The sequence below is a fragment of the Phascolarctos cinereus genome, unplaced genomic scaffold, assembly GCF_003287225.1.
Source record: "Phascolarctos cinereus isolate Bilbo 61053 unplaced genomic scaffold, phaCin_HiC Scaffold_726;HRSCAF=1367, whole genome shotgun sequence".
In the NCBI taxonomy this organism is placed as follows: Eukaryota; Metazoa; Chordata; class Mammalia; order Diprotodontia; family Phascolarctidae; genus Phascolarctos; species Phascolarctos cinereus.
Window position 1 is genome coordinate 410,310,636 of NW_027556098.1, and position 21,400 is coordinate 410,332,035.

General features: G+C 52.6%; 1 protein-coding gene across 2 annotated transcripts; it reads right to left on the minus strand.

Annotated features, from left to right (window-relative positions):
* Nucleotides 1–631: 631 nt before the first annotated feature.
* On the minus strand, nt 632–21,070 carry NPAS1 (neuronal PAS domain protein 1). 2 transcript variants are annotated; one of them, XM_020978448.2, is made up of 13 exons: nt 20,301–21,070; nt 18,067–18,234; nt 17,373–17,608; nt 9,865–9,947; nt 9,455–9,544; nt 8,038–8,224; nt 7,628–7,777; nt 5,773–5,894; nt 4,901–5,082; nt 3,132–3,238; nt 2,374–2,521; nt 1,926–2,020; nt 632–1,350 (listed from the first exon to the last, which is right to left on the minus strand). In XM_020978448.2, the coding sequence occupies exons 2-13, from the start codon at nt 18,159–18,161 to the stop codon at nt 827–829; spliced, it is 2,019 nt and encodes a 672-aa protein (XP_020834107.1). In that variant the 5' UTR covers nt 18,162–18,234; nt 20,301–21,070; the 3' UTR covers nt 632–826. The 2 variants fall into 2 exon arrangements, with proteins under 2 accessions (XP_020834107.1, XP_020834109.1); XM_020978450.2 differs by lacking the exon at nt 7,628–7,777.
* Nucleotides 21,071–21,400: the final 330 nt, after the last annotated feature.

Consider the following 21,400-nt stretch of genomic DNA (forward strand, 5'->3'; position numbering starts at 1 on the left):
TTTCTCTAGGCTCGTAGACTTGGGGCTGGAAGCGACCTCCAAGACCGTCTAATCCACCCCCACCCCTCCCCTTTTTACGTAGGAGGAGGAGTCTAGGAGGGCCCCAGTGGTTCAGGGACTTGGAGAGGCCACGGGGTTACTGAATGAGGGATCTGAATCCAGGACCTCCTGCCAAGACAACACTTTTCCCGACTAAGCCTTGGTGACCCAGCTCCCTGCCTCCCCCCATCCGTTGTTCCTCTGCTAGGGCCCTGACCTCACTCCCCTCCTCTCCAGGCTTCATTTTCTCCATCTCAGAGATGACGGATGTGGCTGAAATCTCTCAGCTTCTACTTTGGGAAACTTGGGCCTGGACACCTGTGTCAAAGATTCGTCCATTTACCACCGGACAGAACCTGGGAGGTCATTTAGTCCAATCAGAGCAGAAGAAACTTGAGGCTAGAGCATTCTGGGACGTGATTTGCCCCAAAGTCACCGGTTTTAAGAGGCAGTTGGGAATTCAAACTCAGGTCTCCCCACTCACTGCTCCTTCCCCTGGAAACCCTGGCTCACAGCCTCCTCCTAACCGCCCCCCCCAGCCGAACGGGGCGACAGGCAGATCAGGAAGCCAGAGCTGAGGAATGCCATTTAATGCTTCCCCCACCAAGCCCAGCCCTATCCCGGAGAGGGGAGTGGGCGCAGCCTCCACCTGTGTCCAGCTGTGACATGGGGCCAGTGGCTACTCCTCAGGGGTCTCCTGTGCCTGACTCCTGGGGAGGGGGGCCCATGCTGGACCTTCGAGCAGCTGCATCCCACTTGTCCACAGTCCCAGCTAACCCCCCCTCACTCAGTCCCCTTTCCTGTCTGGTCCCAGGAAGGGCACGCTGGGGTAGAGGGCATCAGGAAAGGTTGGGCCCGGGCCAGTGAGCCTCTGGAGGTGCTGATAAACCAGCCCTGGGGTGGGGATTGCCAGGCCTAGCTCTGCTGGCCCATATCGGATGGTGCTGGTATATAGGCCCCTAGTGGGGGCTAGGTAACCAGCATGGACCAGAGTGGGTGGGGATGGGGAGTCAGGAGGTGAAGGGGGCCTGTGGAAGGGCTCCCCAGCTGCGTAGGAGGCCGCATAGCTCCACGGCCTCATGGTCTCCCGCTTCAAGCTCCCTGCCCGGATGACAGAGGTGAATTCAGGCCGAGAAACCGGGTGTCTGGACTCCCCATCATCACTGTCCTCACCACCTTCCCCGCCAGTGGTCTCTCCTTGGCTGCTGCTTCCTCTGGCTGGTTCCAGTTTGATGCGTTTGCTTCGGGCTTGGCGGGCCCCAGGCTCAGGCTGGGAGGCTCCTTGCTCACCCTCCACCTGGGCCTTGGACTCTGAAAGAGAAAATGTCCCTGTGATAGTAATTACTATTCTATGCTACACTCCCCAAAGGGTCAAAATGATTCCTCTCTTTGCACCTCAGTTTCCTCATCTGGAAAATGGAAGGATTGGGTAATATGGTCTCCAAGGTCCCCTCTGGCTCCTCCATTCTGTACTTTATGTTCTAATATTCTTCCAGCTCTGACAGTCTGTTTTAAAGTGCCTCCCAGCTGACATTCCTTGTTCTAAGGCCCCTTCCAGCTCTGACATTCCATGTTCTAAGGCTCCTCCCAGCTCTGACATTCCGTGTTCTAAGGGCCCTCCCACCTCTGACATTCCATATTCCATGACCTAAGGTCCTGTTGAGCAGACACTTTCCCCTGTTTTAAGGTCACTTCCACCCTGATATGCAGTGACTTTCTGAATCGGTTACTGTCTAACCATTGAAGGTTCTGGGGACCTCAGATCCTAGCTCCGGGAATGTCTGATGTCAGAATGGGTGGGATATGAGAATCATGCTCTGGAGAAGGGATAGAATTAGGGGTCCCATCCCCTCCCCGACCGATCTTTACAGCTATGTCCCGGGTACCTTTGATGTCAGGTTCTGGATCTGACAGGTCCTCTTGGGGGACGGTGCTGGGGAGCTGGAGAGCATCCAGGGCCACGTGGCCACTTTCCACTTGACTGTGGGTAAGAGGCCAATGGTCACAATTCAGGTGTCCCTGGCACTCATCCTTTCCCCTCACTTCCTGAGGTCCCAGGTTCTTAGAGGGGATTTGGGGAACGGAAAACCTAGTCTTCCACAGCTGACAACCCCAACTGGAGTGACCCCCTTCAGGAATCTTTTGGGGCCCCAGGACCATTTCCTCAGCTCCCCAGGGTGGGCCCTGCACTCTGGCTCTAGGTTTGCTGCCCCACCAGAGAGGACTGGACGGTACAATTAGTTTTGTCTTAAATAGATGGAAAGTTTCCTCCTTCCCCGGTGACTGAGTCTGTCCCTGCCCTACCACCCAGACAGTGGCTCAGACCTTCCTCACCTGAGTATGTAGCTGACCCAGACCACGTGGCGCTCGCCTGGGCTCTTGCCACTGATGGCCACTGTGGCCACGGACTGGAGCCAGATGAAGCCTCCAGCCCTCTGCAGCCATCGGTAATAGCCTGTCACCACCTGCCCTTTGTCCAGCACTGGTCCCAAGAGGGGAAGGCCGAGGCAGAGACAAGTGTCGATCAAAGGGGATTGGGGGACAGAGGTGGGAGCAGGGAAACACACAGGGGTGGGGCCGGGGGGGGAGATGCAGACCAGATCAAAGATGGAAGAAGGGGAAAGATGGGCGGAGAAATGGGGGACGTCAAAGCAGAGATCAGGGAGACATGATTGGGGAAAGACAGAGGCACAGAGGGACGGTCAGAAATGGGAAGAGAAAGAGATGTGGAGACAGACACAGAGACAGCATAAGACCGAGAAACAAGAAGTATAAGGGAAGATGCAGACAGATAAATGAAGATGGAAGAGAGAGCAACAGAGTAAGAATCAGAGAGGTAGAGACACCTCTAGAGAAATGAATCTTAAAGATTTTCAGGGGGAAGGGAAGAAGATTCCTGGCTCAGCTTCTGTCCTGGCTACTTAAGGATTTCTCTGAGGGCAGAATGAGGATGAACAGGACTGAAGGTGCAGTGGGCTACTGGGGCAAGACCTAAGGAGGGAATTCCCCATGGGCATTGATAGCTGGATGGGAATAACACAGTGCGTTCCTGGAGCTAGGGGTCAATGGAGGGGTAGAGGGGGTTCACGCACAGTCCAGGTGGCTCTGGCGGATTCCAGCCACATCCTCCCCGTGGATATACTGGTAGCAACTTCGTCCAATCAGTTCCGAGGGGCCCACATCCATGTAGTCACTAATCCTGCCAGGGACCAAGATGGAGTGATTAGAATGAGACATCCCCATCTCCTCTCTTCAACTCCCATCTTTCCTCCCATCTCTCTAACCCTTTTTTACTTCATCTCATCTTCCATCTCCCATCTCTATCTCTCTTTTCCTCATCCCTCAACCTTTCTTTCTTTAGGCCACCTTTCCACCCTCCATCCCCCAATCTTCTCTCCATCCATCTCTTCGCCATCATCCATCTCTCCCTATCGCCCTATCCTCTTCTTTCCATCCTTCTTTCTCCATTTGCAGAATCATAATCAGAATATTGAAAAGGCCCTCGATGACCATTAACTCCAACCCACACCTGAAAAAGTGTCGACTCCAATACATCTGACCAATGGCTCTCTAGTCTTCAGAGACACCTCCAGTGACGACTTCCCAAGGCATCCCATTCTCCTTTGGGCCGGCTCTAACGGCTATGTTTTCCCCCATGTCAGGACTAAATGGGCTTTTTTGCACCTTGAACTTGCTCCTATGTCTGCCCCTCTGGGATCAAATAGAACAAATCTAGTCCCTCTTCCACAATAACTCTTCAAATATTTCACCATAACAATTATATGCCCCTTGAATCTTCTCCAGGCTATATATTTCCAGTTCTTCCACTCAGTCCTCCTATGGCATTGATTCAAGACCCTTCATCATCCTAGTTGTTCTCTTCTGGACACTCTAGCTTATTAATGTAATCTGTTGCAATAAGAACTGAACATTCTGACCTCTCCATTTTTTATCTATTTCTCCTTCCTCATCTCTTTATCTTCAGTCTGTCCACCTCCATCCCCTTCAGTCCCTTATCTTCCATTCTCCATGTCTCCATTCTCCAACTCCATCTCTGCATCCCCCATCCCTTCACAATCATCTCTATCCCCAAATAGCCATAGACCATCTTCGCCATCCATCTCTCTTCTTTCCCCACTAAAGCTCCTTCATCCATCTCCTCATCTCCAACTCCCTGTCCTTCAGATTCATCCTCATCTCTCACTTAATTTCTTAATCTCCAACTTCCCATCTATTGCCACCTATCCATTCTTCCTCTAGCTCCATGTCTCCCCTTCTTTGATTTGTCACATCTATCCCTCCTCTATTTCTCAAATCCATCTCTCCATCCTTCATTTCTTTTCCCCATCTCTCCATCCTCACTTCAGAGTTCTTCTATCCATTATCTACCAGCGCCCACCTCTCTTTTTCCACATCTCATTTCCCCATTTCCTATTTCTGCCTTCATCTTCCACCCTTCTATCCCCGTTCCTCTGTTACCCATTTCCAAATTTACATCTTTCCATGCCTACTTCCCTACTGTCTCCATCCCTAGCCACACTCTCATCCCCTAACTTCCCATTCCATCCCTCCATTCCACCTCCTTGTGCTTATATCTCTTCCCATCTCACTACTCCTGCTTTCTACCTACAGTAATCCATTCTTTATATTTCCTCCATTTCCCATCATTCTAACCCCATATCTCCATCTCTTCATCCTCCATGCTACCATTTCTAACTTACTCTGCCCCACCTCCCTATCTTTCTTTCTTTCATTTCTCGGTCCCCATCTCCGTACCCCAATCTATTTCCCACCCAACTCTCCTAACCCCATTTCTCAGTTTCCACACCTCACCCATCACTTCCCTTCTCACTCTTCCCACCTGCTCTCACAGGAGATGATAGTCAAGGCCAGGCTGAGGCGAAAGACAAGTGTGTGGCCATGCAGGGGGAGTTCGCTGAGTGGAGCTGGGGGCAAGGTGTGGCCTAGGGCAACCAGACCCAAAGCTTGGCCTCGTCGGGCTGTCAATAGCTGAGTCCTAAGCCGACCAGTCACGTGAATTACCTGTGAGAGGTATTTGGGACACACACTTGGGTAATGTAGGGGTGAGGCCAGGAAGGGCTAGGGGAACTGAACTGAAGGGAACCTTATACTACTATGTAATAGCCTTGTGTTACAAATGAGGAAACTGAGAGCCAGAGAAATGAAGGGATTTTCCTGTCTCCAGGCTGAACCTGCAAGTGAAACCAGGCCTGTTGACTCCAAATCCACGAATGTATAGCTGGATGAAGACCACAGCAGGTTGGGCAGAAGAGTGTAGCCAGGAGCACTGACCAGCACTGGGGAGAGGAATTACAGATGGACAGAGAATATAGCAGCTAGGTGGTACAGTGGGTAGAGCACCAGGCCTGGAGTCAGGAAGATCTGAATTCAAAACTGGCCTCAGACACTTATTAGCTGTGTGACACTGGGCCAGGCTAACCTCTATTTGCCTCAGTTTCCTCATCTATAAAAATGATAGCACAGGCAGCTAGGTGGTGCCTAAAGTCAGGAGGACCTGAGTTCAAATCTGACCTCAGACACCTACTAGCTATGTGACCCTGGGCAAGTCACTTCACTCTGATTGTCTCAAAAAATAATGATAATGTCACAACAGAAGCAGAGAATTGGGGAGTAAAGGATCCTGAGGAAGCATTGAGAGTCATATCAGGGAAGGAGGGAGCCAGAGTCAGCTCAAGAGGGCTCCTTACTCACCTTGTATCCCGAAGCCTTGACGTGCAACCCCCGCTTGGTGAGTGTGGATTTCATTCGGATGAAGAAGGAACGTTCAAGGGAGCCAGGTTGATTTCGAGGAGCAATCACAGGGGGGGCCAGCTCTAAAGAAAGGGGCATGGGAAGGGTCAGGGTGTCTCTGGACAGTGATCCTCCCTCTCAGGAGGGCCAGCTCTAAAGAAAGGGGCATGGGGAGGGGGTCAGAGTGCCTCTGGACAGTGACCCTCCCTCCAAGGAGGGCCAGCTCTAAAGAAAGGGGCATGGGAACGGTCAGGGTGTCTCTGGACAGTGATCCTCCCTCCAAGGAGGGCCAGCTCTAAAGAAAGGGGCATGGGGAGGGTCAGGGTGTCTCTGGACAGTGATCCTCCCTCCAAGGAGGGCCAGCTCTAAAGAAAGGGGCATGGGGAGGGGGTCAGAGTGCCTCTGGACAGTGACCCTCCCTCCAAGGAGGGCCAGCTCTAAAGAAAGGGGCATGGGAAGGGTCAGGGTGTCTCTGGACAGTGATCCTCCCTCCAAGGAGGGCCAGCTCTAAAGAAAGGGGCATGGGGGGGGTCAGAGTGCCTCTGGACAGTGATCCTCCCTCCAAGGAGGGCCAGCTCTAAAGAAAGGGGCATGGGAAGGGTCAGGGTGTCTCTGGACAGTGATCCTCCCTCTCAGGAGGGGCCAGCTCTAAAGAAAGGGGCATGGGGAGGGGGTCAGAGTGCCTCTGGACAGTGATCCTCCCTCCAGGAGGGCCAGCTCTAAAGAAAGGGGCATGGGGAGGGGGTCAGAGTGCCTCTGGACAGTGACCCTCCCTCCAAGGAGGGCCAGCTCTAAAGAAAGGGCATGGGAAGGTCAGGGTGTCTCTGGCCAGTGATCCTCCCTCTCAAGGAGGGCCAGCTCTAAAGAAAGGGGCATGGGGAGGGGGTCAGAGTGCCTCTGGACAGTGACCCTCCCTCCAAGGAGGGCCAGCTCTAAAGAAAGGGGCATGGGAAGGGTCAGGGTGCTCTGGACAGTGATCCTCCCTCAGGAGGGCCAGCTCTAAAGAAAGGGGCATGGGAAGGGTCAGGGTGTCTCTGGCCAGTGATCCTCCCTCCAAGGAGGGCCAGCTCTAAAGAAAGGGGCATGGGGAGGGGGTCAGAGTGCCTCTGGACAGTGACCCTCCCTCCAAGGAGGGCCAGCTCTAAAGAAAGGGGCATGGGAAGGGTCAGGGTGTCTCTGGACAGTGATCCTCCCTCTCAGGAGGGGCCAGCTCTAAAGAAAGGGGCATGGGGAGGGGGTCAGAGTACCTCTGGACAGTGACCCTCCCTCCCCAGTCCTTCCCAGACTAAACACCCCTCTGTAGTCCTCCCCCACACCCTACTGTAGTCACCTGGGATTCCCATGTCCTTCCATCCCTCCAGACTCAGCTGTCCAAGCTCATAACCTCTTACATAGTCCCTTATATACAAGGTCACACCCACTCACACGCATACTGCCCCAAAGACTGGGAGACACACACAGTCACATGCAATCTCACTCAAACACACGCCCAGTGAGGCACAAAATATGTGGTAAGCTACTCGGTGACTCATAACCACAGCCACATACCATCATCATAGCTGATGATGCTGTGGAAAGTGTATTGGAGTTTGGAGTTAGTGGACCCGAGTTCAAATCCTGCTCTGACTCTTACTACCTGTGTGACTGTGGACAAGTCACTTGAGCCCTCTTGGGCTCAATGTCCTCATTTGTAAAGTGAGGATGACAGTGATACCCGTGGTCCCAGGACTGCCATTAACCACAAGGAGCTAAAGGAGATGGGAGCTCTTAATGAGCAGACTGCATAGAAGAAAATCCAACTGAGACCCAAGCTAACCTGAGGTGGGTTGCTTTACAAGAGGGAAGGACAATGGTTTGGAGTGGAAAGAGTGCAGGGTGTGAAGGCAGAGGAGCTGGGCTCCCATCCTGGCTCTGCTGGGTGACCTTGAGCCAGTCTCTTTTTCTGTCTGCGCTTCAGTCTCCTCATCTGTAAAATGAGGGGATTGGACTCCATGATCTCTATGGCCCCTTCCAGCTTTAGATCCTGCGATCATTCTTATGACTCCCCTCCCACTCCACCCAGGCCATCTTGAACTAGCTAGCTGCTTCCCCATGGGGGCTTAGGCCAGAGGATTCAATCAAAAAAATCCTATTGAAATCAGTATGCCAGACGACAAAGTCAAATGCAGCCAGACACTCAAGCCAGGACCCCCACCCTCCCCTGGGAAGAACTTTTGGGGGAGTTACCAGTCTCTGGGGCTTCAGAGATTGAGGAAGCTGAGGATGAAGAAGATGAAGAGGAGGAGGCGGAGGAGGGGCCAGAAGGTGGCGCCCCAGGCCCAGGGGGTGGAGCCCTCAGCCCGAGCTGCTCCAACACCTCGGAATGGTCCCCTGGATGCACGTAGTCAAACACGCTGCTGCCAGTCAGCTCCACCTGTGGGCCATGGGGGTGGAGTGACCAATCACTTGTTTGCCCTCTGCTCCACCCCAAGGGAACAGGGGAGAAATGTCTAAGCAAAAGGGAAGTTCTTTCTATTGTTGGGCAAAGAGGGGATGGAGCGGGACTGTCCATTCACCTGCTGCGGGGACAGCTCAGAGCAAATCTCCTTTATGCCCCTCCTTTCTCTGTGTCCCTCCCCTCCCTTAATAGATTACCTCTATCCCTGGGGAGTTTCATTTTTTTTTTTTTAGGAAGGGGAAGTGGACACAGAAGGAGTTCTTTCTGTTATGGATTGATTTTTCCTCTCCTCCTTTCTTCAAAATTGATTTGAAGTTCTTCATGACACTTGAATAAGTGTGTGTGTGTGTGTGTGTGTGGTGTGTGTGTGTGTGTGGGACGGGGTGGAAGAGGAAGGGTGTCAGGGACAGGGTCTGGAAAGCAATAAGGGGGATGTCAATGAAAGTATCTGGGGGCCCTGTGATGTGGACACAAACAATGCCCTTAAAGCTAAAAGCTAAAAAGAAAATTAAGGATTGTTTTTCCAGTACCTTGTGAGGCCCCTCCTGAGCTTGAAGGCATCCTACAATCTCTCCCCCTTATCTTACCATAAAACTTCCCCCTATCCTGGACCATAAAAATCCCTTGTCTCCCTCATCCTGAGTCATAAAATTTCCTCTGTCTTTCTTATCCTGGGTCCCCTATCCTGTCATCTGTCTTCTTCATCCTGTATCATGACAATTCCCCCTTATCTTGTAAGATAAAACAGGCCCCTGTCCCTCTGTAAGTTGCTAGTCCTCCTTCCAGGGCTAGCCCAATGCTTTTGTGTTAATAAAGCTCCTAATGGTTACAGAGAAGGTCTAAGTGAATTCTTTCACACTTGTACCAGATCTCCCAACTCTAACCTCAACACCTGGACACTTGGGTCTTCACTGAAGGAAAGAGAATACAGGGCAGGGGCCTGGCAGGAGGCATAGGACAGAAAGGCTTGTATGCCTGGAGGGAAGGAGGCTAAAAGAAGAATCTGGGAGCTCTTAACATCTAAGTCTTAGATGTAGGGAGAAGGGACTGAGGTCCCCAAAGCATGGATCCAGACAGAAGAGGAAGGGGAGGCCAGGAGAAAGGGATTAGCCCTAGAATCCTTAGTTCCCACTGGTAGAAGGCAGAGGAAATTCAGAGGTAAGGTCTAGAGTCTGAATGCCCAGGGCCTCTACCTCCCATGCTTACCTGAGAGAGGCCCAGATAGATGGAAACTGTCTCTGAGATGTAGAGAAACTTGCCCTCCTGGTTCAAGGCGAACACGAACCCGTCCAGCGACTGGGGTGTTGGGGAGAGACCTGGAGAGGTGAGCTAGGGACCCAGGGGGCTGGGGCACACCAGCTCCTTAGCTCCTCCAAGGAGTCTTGGAGGTAGGAGAAGCACCCCAAATATGCCTTTGTCGATACCAGGTGGTGACAGAGAGCTAGTCTGGCCCTGAGGGCTCTGCTGTTAGGGGGAGTGGAAAGGGGTGGACATGGAGTGAAGGAGGAACAGGAAACTCAGGTATCTGGCTTCTCTCATTCTAGATTTTGGGAGATGGGGAGAGGGAAAGCTCAAGGGTTCCTGGCAGGGAAGGAAGCGGGCTTTTGGGACCTCACCTGAAGAATGTGGCCTCCCAAATGCTGTTCAAAGAGGTCAGCAAATAGGGCAGAGGTCTCTCTCCGTCCAGGGGCACCAGAGACTGAAGAAAGAGGGTAGAGTTGAGGCCCGCAGTTTATATCTGGCTGCCTCTCCCCACCCTGTGCCTTTGGGCAGATCACATGGCTTTTCTGGATCTCAGTTTCCTCAGATAAAAAGGAAGGGATTGGTCCAGACAAAACTTAAGACCCTATTTAGTTTAAAATCCCATGATTCTATGCCCTCAGTTCAAATCCTGTCTCTGCTATTATCTGTGATCATAGTCAAATCACTGCACCCCTCTGATTGAGCCTCAGATCCCTCTTATTTGAAGCAAAGTCTTGGACTAGATGATCCATAAAAAAATTTTTCCCCCTAGCTCTAAATCCTATTTTATTGTGCACTCTGAAAACAATGCCCCACTTGTCTTTTGCCTCCAATCACAGAAAATGAGAATATACTTGTCAGGACCTCCTTCTGGACCCAGTACCCCTTTCTGGGGCTCTGCTGTGATTTGGGTAAGGAGGAGGTCAGCTAGTCTAGGAAAGACAGACAGACACACACACCTTGTACATCACAGTTACTCACAGACATGGGAAGCAGTGGAAAGAGTTCTTAACTTGGAGTCACAAGACCCGAACTGGAATCTTGACTCATCTTTCTACCCTCAACATTAAGCAAACCTCTCTGGGTCTCAGATTTCCCTGCCTATAAATTATCTATTATTCCTTGATCTTATGTCACTCATACAGAGTCAGGCAAGGCATCAATTCAACACACTCAAAATACCCAGACACACCCAAACACACAGAGATTAGGTAATTCATCACACAGATTCCCTCACTCTACTCTCCAAAAGAACGGGATTAATTAATTTCACTTTCAGAAAAGCAGTCACACACATGAGGCTGCTTCTGTCTATTTCTTTGGGCTGAGGCTTTCAGGACCAAGGTCAGGGACCAGGGCTGAGTATCTAGTCCCAGCTGATGCAGAAACACTCACCGAGAGAAAACCTTCCATGAACCCACTACTTCCTGGCTCCCCTAGCAGGAGAAGGGTCCCAGGGGCAGAACCCTCTTTCCCCAAATCTGGGAGGGGGGAGAGGACAGGAGCAGCATCCTCCTCACCAGCTTGGGAGAGGGATGAAATGAGCTCTAAATTTCTGCTGGCTGTAATTTTTGAGCACACATCATGTCTTTTCTAACACCGAACATAGCACCAAAGCAGCCTGTTCCCCTGCTCCCAAGATCTAATATCTGGAAAGGACCCAACAACTTTTTTTTTTAAGTCCTTCCCATCTCCAACCTAGATCTGGACCCAGGCATCCCTTTCACTCGAGATCTTTCTGACCTGGGTGTGTTCTTCCCCCACACCTCCAATCATCATTCTCCCAAGGCACTAACATTCCCCCACTGGTGGCCAGCTCCCTCCCCGGGCTCCCAGCCTGGGTGCAGCCGGCAGCAAACAATGCCTATGGAAGGGGGTGGGGGGGACCAAGCTCCCAAGCTCACAAACAGCTCCCCCTGACAGACAGGGGAAACAATGCCTTCCCCGATAATTGTCGTAATTTTCTCTGTCATTTCCCTTAATTCTCTCATTTTTCCTTGCTGCAAATAACCCCTCGGGTCAGACAGAGCCCGCCTATAATTAAAAACGTTTAATGGGGGAATTAGAAAGCTGCTGGCAGGGAGCTGGGTGGAGGAGGGAGAAGGAGAATCAGGTGCCTCCCCTTCCCCCCAAAACAATTCTTCACTCCCAGTCCCAGACCTCTGTTCTTCTCCCAGACATTGGGCAGGGAAAGAACATCTCCCGGAAGGTGTTCAGGTCTCATTCCTCACTCCTCAATTTATCCCTCTTTTCTATCTCCCCAAATCATTCTTCCCCTTCTTTTTCTCTCCCCAATTCAGCCTCCTCCCATCCCAGTTCACTCTCACATGCTTTTATCTCCAGCCCACTCCTCACTCCCACCTCATCCCATTCCCCTTAGATCTCTTACTCACTCTCTCTTCAGCTGTCCTTATTTTTCCCTCTCTCCCCAACTAGCACCTCTCTCTGCTCCTCCCCAGGCTCCTTCCCTTCTTTATTGGGTCCCCTCAGGCCTGTACCATCATTATTTTCCCTCCTTACAGTTCTACTGCCCCAGCACTCCTGTTCCTGCACCTGTCCTCACTTCCCAACTCATCTCTTCTTCCCCAAACACCCCACTTCCCTGCTTCCAAAAACTGACATTCTGATTTCTCCTAGAGTTCCAAGTCCATCCTCAGTCCCCTGTTCCTCTCTCCTTACCTTTACAATTCCCAGACACACCCTTAGCCTTCTGCCTACTCATTTCTGCCCATTCCCCACCTCATTTCCAGAACTCCAGTCTCTATCTCTTGTCTGACTCTCCCTACTTGCCTCAACGACTGTCCATTCCCAGCTGTCTCCCCACATCTCACATCTTATTTGACTCTTCTTCCTTCATCTTATTCTTCACTTTAGCCCTTTTCCTCCCGCCCTGGCTAATTTCCATATCTCTCCCATTCCTCTCACTTCCATTTCCCCCAGATCCTCACCCCACCCCTTCCAGAGAGTGGATAAAGTGGTGGACTTTGGAAGCAGGAACATCACAAGCCCCAACACCTTCCACACTTAACTAGCTGTGTAACCTGGTTCAGAGAATTGCTCATTCCCTGAGTCTCACTTTCTTCTACTATAAAATGCAGATAATAATGGTACATACTTTCCAGGGAATGTTGGGGATGAATGGAGATACTGTATAAGGTTCTCTGTGCACCTTAAAGTGCTATAGGGATACATGTTAGTTCTTATTCTATTTCCATATTTAATAACAATAACAGCTTGCACTCACATCAGTTTAAGATTTGCAAAGCATTTTACAAATGTTACCTCATCTGATTCTCACAACAACCCTGGGAGGTAGATGCTATCTCCATTTTGTTGTTCAGTCGTGTCCAACTCTTCCTGACCCCATTTGGGGTTTTCTTGGCAGTGGTTTGCAACTTCCTTCTCTAGATCACTTTACAGATAAGGAAACTGAGGCAAACAGAGGTTTGTGACTTGCCCAGGGTCACCCAGCTAGTAAGCATTTGAGGCTGGATTTGAACTCAGGAAGATGAATCTTCCTCATTTCAAGGCCTGGCATTCTATCCACTATGCCACTTAGTTGCCACCTACATTTTATAGATGATGAAACTAAGGCTGAGAGGTTAAGTGACGTCCCAGGGTCACACAGCTAGGAAGTGTCTGAGGCCAGCTTTGAACTCAGGTCTTTTCGACTCCAGGCCCAGCATTCTAACTACTGTGCCACATAGCTGCCTCCAGCTATGATATATTTTCCCATAACCTTCCCCCTCACTACTCAATCCCCCTCTCTGAACACTTTTTTGCTTCCCATTCCTTTTAATTTACTCCCTTTGCCCCTCACTCCTACCATCCCCTCCCCAACTTAAGCCAGTCTCTTCCAAATGTTTGGTCATCTCTCCTCAGGATCCTCCCTCCCACCCTCTCCTTCCATCACCATCTGTCTCCACCTCTACATTAGCTCACTCTTCTCAACACTCTAACCCCACTTTCCTCGGGTCGAAGATCTAGCCAGATTTGGTATAGGTTGAATACAGCCTGGGCAGCTAGCTGTGTGGGTGAATAGACTTGGCGGAGTGCAGGTAATAAGAACCCTCTCCAGAGATAATAGGACTATAAGATCATAGCTGGAAAACACCTTTGAGATCATCTAGTCATTTTATAGAAGAGGAAATTGGAGAAGTTGATAAGCTAGCCCAAGGTCATATGGGCTAGTACAATTGTGGTAAAACCGAGGCTGCCATCCAGCAACCATGACCCTAAATGCAGGGCTCTCCCCCCTTCACCACACTGCCTCTGATCTAATGGGGTCATTTTCATCAAGGACCAAGGCATCCAGGGGGCTCAAGCTTTCCATTTCCCCGTCCCTGCCCCTCCAATCCTGCCTATTCTAGCCCAGGGAGGGGTCCAAATGAGGTCAGGAAGGGGAGGGAGGGTATCTGAAGACAATCAGACACTGCCCCTGCCTCTGTGCTTGAGTAGGGTGACTAGGACAAGGCAGAAATCGCCCCAGCGTCTGGAACCCAGCTCCCTCCCAGCAGTACAGGGCACACTTGGTATTCCTCTCGTTGTCTCTGGCTTGTCTCCACCACAGCCGGCCTGGGGATGGGAGCTGCATCTTTAAGGAGGCTCAGCTTTCCCCACTTCCCCTAGAAGGGGGGTACTCAGATATCAGAGTTCCCCTGCTTTGGGGAACAGAGGACTAGGGGGACCTGAGATAAGGGCACTGGGATATTTGGCTCCTGAAGGCTACAAGGACATGTGGTTGGAAGGACATTTGCAGCTCCCCCCCCCAAACTAAGGAGGGGTGGGGGTGGAGATGGCAGCCAGCTCTGAAGATCTCAAAGCATTTTTAGCCACTCTCTGTACCTATCCTCCCCCTTCCCCCTTCAGAGACTGCAGGCTTGGAGGAAGCACAGTGACCTGCCCCAGAAGTCAGAGAAACGTGTCTAGATTGCAATGGAAAGAAGGAAGCTTGTCAATTTCTTTTCTCTCCCTGTCTCCTAACTATGGTGACCCTGTTTTAGACACAGGACCCTCCCCACTCTTTTGGAGCTAAAAGGCATCTTAGAGATCATCCTAACTAGATCATCTTATGGATTAGGAAACTGAGGTTCAAAAGGGGAGAGACTTGGCCAAGGTCACACAAGGAATCAGGTCAAAACCAGAGCCCAGGTCAGCTGACTCTCAGACCAGGGTTTAATCCTGTATGACAATCTACTGCCCAGTTTCTCCCCCGCCCTTCCCCTCCACCAGACACTTCAGGTCAGGGAAAGGGAAGGAAACAGTGACAGGGAGAAAGGAGACTGAGGGACAGAGAAGAGAGAGAAGAATGATGTACAGAGAGAAGACTGAGGGATGGAGGGGAGGGGGGGAATAGAAACAAGGAGAGACTGAGGGACAGAGAAGAAGGGGAGGAATGAGCTACAGAGAGAAAAGAGACTGAGGGATAGAGCAAAGACAGCTATAGAGAGAATGCGACAGAGAAAATGGGAGGCTGAGGGATGGGGGGATTGAAGAATGAAATGAGAAGAGACAGGGAGGGTATGTAATTGAGGGACACAGGAATCTGAGGTACAAAGAAGGGAAAACAGACAAGGTGGAGACAGCTGGTGGTGGCTAAAGGATGGAGAGGGGAGACAGGGAGAGAAAGAAAATCTGAGAATACAGAGGAGGGACATTGTTGGGAAGAGGGGAGACTGGAACGAAGTGGGGGTGGCTGAGAGATAGAAAGGGAGAAATTGAGGGGGGAAAGGAGAATAAGAGAGGAATAGGGGTGAGAGAACTGCAGGGAAAAGGGTAAAGGGCAGAGAGAGGGAGACTGAGAAACAGAGGTGGAGACTGGGACAGAGATGGGGACACTGAGCTACAGAGAGGAGAGAGAGTGCAAGACAGAAAAGGGAGGCAGATGAAGGGGAGAGAGTGGGAAAGAGGGTAGGGCCTGGCATTCTCGGGCTCACGCTCTTCCCCTTCTCCCCTTTCCCGGGTGCCTGTTGCATCAATGAGGCTAATTGCAGGCATATTAACTCGCATTGGCCCCCTGGAGAGCCGGGGGTCGGGTGGGGTGAACACCGGTAGAGTGAGACTTCTTTGAAGCCAGCTTTCTCCCTGGATTCCCTGTGATCCCAGAGCCGAGAGGTCGCTCATTTTATCCTTTACCTTTCTGCCTGAATTATTCGGGTCTTGGATTCTTGCAGATTGGGAGTTTATCCTGCAGCGTCTCTCTCTCTCTCTCTCTCTCTCTCTCTCTCTCTCTCTCTCTCTCTCTCTCTCTCTCTCCCTTCCTCCCTCCCTCCCCCTCCCTTCCCAGGAGAAACTCCCACTCTTCCTCCCTAATCTCTGAGTGGCAATTAACACGCTTAGAGATCCTTTGAGGGCAGAAGAACCCTCGAAGGACAAGCCTGTCTCAGAGTCAGAGCGAACGTTTATAGAGGAGGAAACTGAAGTTCAGAGGAGATGGAGCATATCTGGGACTCTAACTCGGGCATCCTGACACCCAGCCCTGGGCTTGTCCCTGCTTACTTAGTCCGCATTTTTCTGAATTGTAGGGGTGAAGGTGGAAGGGAGCAAGGGTGTGAGGACCCCATTGACTGTCGCCCCCCAAAAATGAGGATGGTGAAGAGAGAGCTTGGAGTTGGAACAACGGGGGGCCTGTCCCTGACTTTCGTTGTGATGTTGGACAAGTCCCTTTTCAACTTGGACCTCAGTTTCTCTCTCTGTGAAACGGAAATCTTGAACTGGATAGTGTCTCTAGAAGGTCGCTCTGAACCTATGAAGGGGTTGGAGGCTGAGAACATGGGAATCCATTCCTTCTATCAAAAAGCCAGTAGTCCTGGGTCCTCTTGAGCTTAGATGTGGGTGGGGGAGGATAAGGGTGGGGTGAAGCCAGAAAAAGAGCTGAGGCACCCCTCCCTTGCCCGCGCCCCCCTCCCCCGGCTCCAGGAGACAATAGGCAGATGTTTATCCGGATTTCCAAGCGCACGCTCGGCGGCGGCTAATTCCCGGGTGGGTAATGACTGTAATCAGTGCTCGCGGTAATGCCGGATTCTCTAGGCGCTGGTTAATTTGCGTAATTACAGCCTTGGAAGCCGCATTATTTAAATGGCGATTTATCGCGGGCCTAATCAATGCTATTTTCTCGGCCCCCACCATTCCCCCCTCCCCTCTACTAGTGGTGTGGGAACCCGGGACTCAGGCAGGCTGGGACTCGGATGCCTGGGGCCGCGGCAAGGGTTTTTGCCCCTGCCAGATTCCTCGGCCCCGGCGCCAGATGGAGCCACATTGGCCACCCAGTTCCGAGCATCACTCCCAGGGTGCATGGGGAACAGAAACTTCTGGGTCCCGTTTGTCCTACTGCCAGAGTTGGTCACTCGGGAGCCAGATTCCTTCGGTAATCCTGACAGGGCTGAAAATGCAGGTAATGAGTCCTTTCTGTGATTCTGGAGCCTGAAGCTCTTGGGTCCTTCAGACCTGGCAGGCCTGGGAGCAGAAGCACCAGGGATCTGGCCTCTGGTCTCCTGTCATGGTTGGACTCAGATAATGGTTCCCTTCTGTGAGACAGGAGGCTCAGGCACTTGGCTACCTTATGTACCTCTGTCAGGAGGGGGACACCTGGGTCTCCCTCACAGGTAGGGGCCGGGCAGAGGGATACCAGGCTGTCAGGGCTAGGCATAAGGCCATCAAGGTCTCTCTATTACCCTCTCAAGGCTGGGCCCAGAGACCCTAGGGTTCCCTTTGTCTTTGGGCGTAGAGACATCAGGATCTCCTTCCCACCTATCAGGATATAGGGCACAGGAACCCTGGAGTGTTTTTCCTCTCTTCTTGCCAGAGCTTTACACAGAACCTTGCTCCTCCTTGTCATTCTGGTGGTTCAGATCCTGGGACCCCAAAGTACCCTCAGTGTTACCTGGCGCTGGTGGCGGGTCGGCTCTGGGTGAACTCCAGGGAGGGTCTCCGAGGGCAGCGAAATCCCGCAGGCGGAGGTAGGTGATGCTGAGCCGCACGATGGATGCCTTGTCCAGCTGGCTCGTGATGGCGCTGGGCAGGGGCAGCGTCTTCGCCAGCTCATAAAATTCGAAGTTTTCTTTGCCCCGGCGGGAGCGGGCCGCATTCCGGGACTTCTCCTTCCTCAAGGCCTGCAGGCTTCAGGAGGGGTGAAGGATCATTACAGGCCCTCTCCCCCCTACACACACACCTCATTCAGGCAAGAGACATGGGCCTCTCTGGGAAGGAGACATTGACTGGGAACCCGGAATGCATCTGGCAGAGTAGGGGGCAGGGACAGAATTCAGGGTGAGAATTCCAAATGGGAGGGGACATAACCCTGAGTGAGAATCCCTCCTTTTAGGGGGCGGGGACAGAAGTGGGTAAACATTCTCAGTGGGCCAAGACAGAATCCTAAATAAGAATTTTATTGTCTAGGGGCGGGGTCAGAACGAAGGGTGAGAATGCTGAATGGGTGGGGACAGAACTCGGTGTGAACATTCCAAATGGGAGGCAGCTGAGTGAGAATCGAACCTCTGCGGGGGCAGGGATAGAGCTCTGGGTGAGAATGCTGCCAGTACTGGGAGGGGCTTCAGGGGGAGGCGTGTCTTGCTCACCAGGGCACAGGCGGGGCTTTGACCAGCAATCCCTGAAGGAAGTCCCACTCAACGCTGACGCACTTGACCTCGCTTCCTGAGAAGTGGGCCGCCATTTCTGCGCCCCGAAAGCCTGGCTGGAGCTTGGGTGGACTCAGAGCGGAGGGCAGGATTCAGGGACCTGGGCACCTGCAGTAGAAAAAAGCAGTAGTTAGGACCCCATCAGGTACCCCGGAGTCCCTGTTTACCTGCTGCCTTATTTCCTGACCCCCCAACCCCATCCAAGCAGAAACTGAGTCCTGCCCAAGAGAGGGAGTCTGAGGGAGCTCATGAGCTCCCGAACTCAGGCCTCCGCAGGCCTAGCTTAAGGCTGGCTCCAGGACCTCAAGGTTCGGAGTCTAGAACGCCTGATTTCTTTCTGTGATTAGCCTTGAATATGCCCCTGCGCAGCTCCTGACCTCAGTCTCCCCCACAGGGGGACCACGAGCCGGCAATCCAATTTCACCCGGTAGTGGTTGAGGTGTCGAAGGCGCTAAGACATTCCTGGACCTGCTACCCTTTTCCAGCCCCCAGGCTTTAGGGATTCGACTAGCCCAGACTTACACATTCCCCGCAGCCCCTAGTCCTCCTCCCTAACCAGACGAGTTTCTCTCTCAGAAACCCAGGCGGCTCCTCTCCCTGCAAGCAAGCCCGCGTGGGGCCGCCAGTGCGCGCGGACGTGCCCAGCCTCCCAGTCCTTAGCCGCCCGCGCCGGGCTGGCTCCCGCATACCAATGGGGGCCCACGCGGCGCGCATACGGATCGGGACCGGCCTGCGCCCTGCATACCAAGCGACGACCCCGATACAGCAGGCGGCGAGAGCTGGGGCACTGGGAAATGGAAGGACTAGCAACTCATCCTAGGACCTAGACGGTCCGAGTCTCCCACCCTCCACCCCGGGGCTCCGGCCATCCCTCTGTATTTATTCCCTTGCCTCCCGAGTGTCCCCCGCCCCCCTTCTCACTGCCTAGACTTCCATCCTCTCGTTTCCCCTCGCCTTTCTGCTGCCCTGGGGAGACCCCCTGGATCTAAAAGAGGGGGGAGGGAAAGGGGAAACAGCTGACCTCTTTCCTCCTCAGGTAATAGGGTCTCTAATTCCCACCCCCACCCTCACTTCGCTGCCTCGAGAGAAAGCCACGTGTTCTGGGCATAGCGACCCCAGCCTCTCTCCCCAAATCCACCTCCCCCCATCCACCTCTTCTTTCCCTAGGACCTCCTCAGGCGTCCAGTGTCTCCTCAGGATCTAGGAATCCCCTGCCTCCTTTCCCCCTAGGGTCTCAGATGTCCAGCACCTTCCTTCCTCAGTCTCCGTGGGTCTTCATCCTCAGCCTCCCCATAAACCGCCGACCCCCCCACCCAGTCAACCACCCGTCTGGATCTCTTCTTTCACTGGGACTCAAGAGTCCAGCACTCTCTCTCCCAGCCGCTTTGGGCCTCTGCAAGGACCGAAAAGCATCCGAGCTCGTCTTGCTCTTGGACCCAGGATCCAACTGCTCCTCTCCCTCCCCGGGACCCAGGCGTCCACTTCCAAACCTCTTGAGACAACCGAGGTGGCTGTACTCCTCTCTTAGCCTTCTCAGAACCCAGTTGTCTAGACACCCTCTTTCCCTAGAATCCAGGTGTCTGGGTCCCCTCTCTTACCAGCACCGAAGTATCCCGGTCCCTTCTCTCTCTGTGACCCAGACTTCTGGGCTTCCTCTCTTTCCCGGATCAAAGTGTCCAACTCACTGTCCTCCTCCAGCCTTTCTCACCCCCCCGAATTACCCAGCTCCATGGCAGTCGCCCGCCTCTGGCTCGGTGTCCCGGGGGGCTCCGGATGCAGCGCTGTATCGGTCCGGTCAAACAGGGAAGCTGGGGGCCGCTCCATAGGCCCTAAAGCTCCCGCCGGTATCCGCGGGGCTCGGGAGGTGCTCGCACCCCGAGCTGGCACCAGGGCCGCTTCTCACATGGAGAGCCTTGGACATCGCCGGCTGCCGGGATGGGCGGGGCTTCCCAGAGCCCCACCCCCAGGAGCCTATTACCCCCTCCCGATACGAGAAACCCCTTCCTCCAAATCAGCACCATCTCAAGATTCAGAGCAGAGGGGGAAGCAGGGGAACGCCCCCTCAGTTTCCTCCCATTCAAGTATCGATGAGAATTGCCTCCCACAGAATGTCTCTAAACTCAGGTGCCCCGAGTCCCCATAGACCATGCCTGAATCCCCTCTCTCCAAAGTACCTTCTTGAAGCTTCCTCCGTAGAAGTCGAGTCCCTGAAGCGCCATCCCTCCTCAAGTGCCTCTGAGCCCCCACAGTCACCCTCCCAAAGAATGTCCCAGAGTCCGCCATAGAAAGTCCCAGAGCATCCTCCCCTCCGGGAACCTCCCTGATGACTCCCATAAAAACTCTGTGCTGTCATAGAACCTTCCTGAGGACCCCACCTAGAAATTCTCGAAGCTCCGAAAGAACGTCTTTGACCCCCCCATCTCTAAAGTCCAGCCTCTCCCTTCACAATACTCAGAGCCTTTCAGCGTCCTTCCTCTTATCTCACCCCAGAGGAATTTATCGTTTCTGTTTCATCAAATTGTACCGCAAGACCCCTGAATGTGCCAGACTCCTGTGTGTGAGGCAGAGTAAAATAATACTTACTCTTTCTATGTCTCTCTTCAGACTCCCTCTCATATAATCTTCCAAACTCTCACACTTCACACCCCTCAGAATGACCCCCCAATCTCCGGGACATTTTCACTCCTGTCTCTCATCTCCTCTAAGAACTCAGGCCAGCTTCTTCTGTCCCAGGGCAATCTAGGCCTGACCCTTTGGAAATGGTTTGGGAAGGTGGGAGCTGTCCAAGTGCTGAAGACGTGTTCCTGGGAACCGAACGGTTGGGATAGGTAGGCTCCCGGGATCGCTTTCTCTTGGTATCCTGGGATAGTCATAACAATTCTGGCACGTGTAATATGAGCGGAGGGGAAATGAACATTCCACTTTGTAAGGTCGCTGCTCTGAGCTCTGTGATTTTTATGTTCTCAAGACCCTGTCAGCTATGACACTTTATGTTCTAAGCCGGTATCTTTTCATTCTCTAATCTTCTCAAATCTTAGGTTTCTCCCAGCTCTGACATTCTCTGTTCTGAGGTCACTGGTGTTCTAGGATTCTAACCTCTACGGTTTTCAGTTCTTCTTGGGAGAGTCTTTTCAAGGGAAGTGGCCAGAAAGAAGTCTTAGGAGGTTACTGAGATGCATACCAAATAATCATGTACTCAGCCTCTCAATCTTCTTCCTCCCCACCTTCTACACACACACACACACACACACACACACACACACACACACACCAC

Coding starts and splice junctions, on each gene's coding strand:
- NPAS1 (XM_020978448.2), bottom strand. CDS start 18,161: ATGGCGGCCCACTTCTCAGGAAGCGAGGTCAAGTGCGTCAGCGTTGAG. Junction 5,895..7,627: donor TGTAAAGCAACCCACCTCAG/GTTAGCTTGGGT, acceptor CCCTTTCTTTAG/AGCTGGCCCCCCCTGTGATT. Junction 3,239..4,900: donor ATCATCTCCTGTGAGAGCAG/GTGGGAAGAGTG, acceptor GGTCCCTGGCAG/GATTAGTGACTACATGGATG.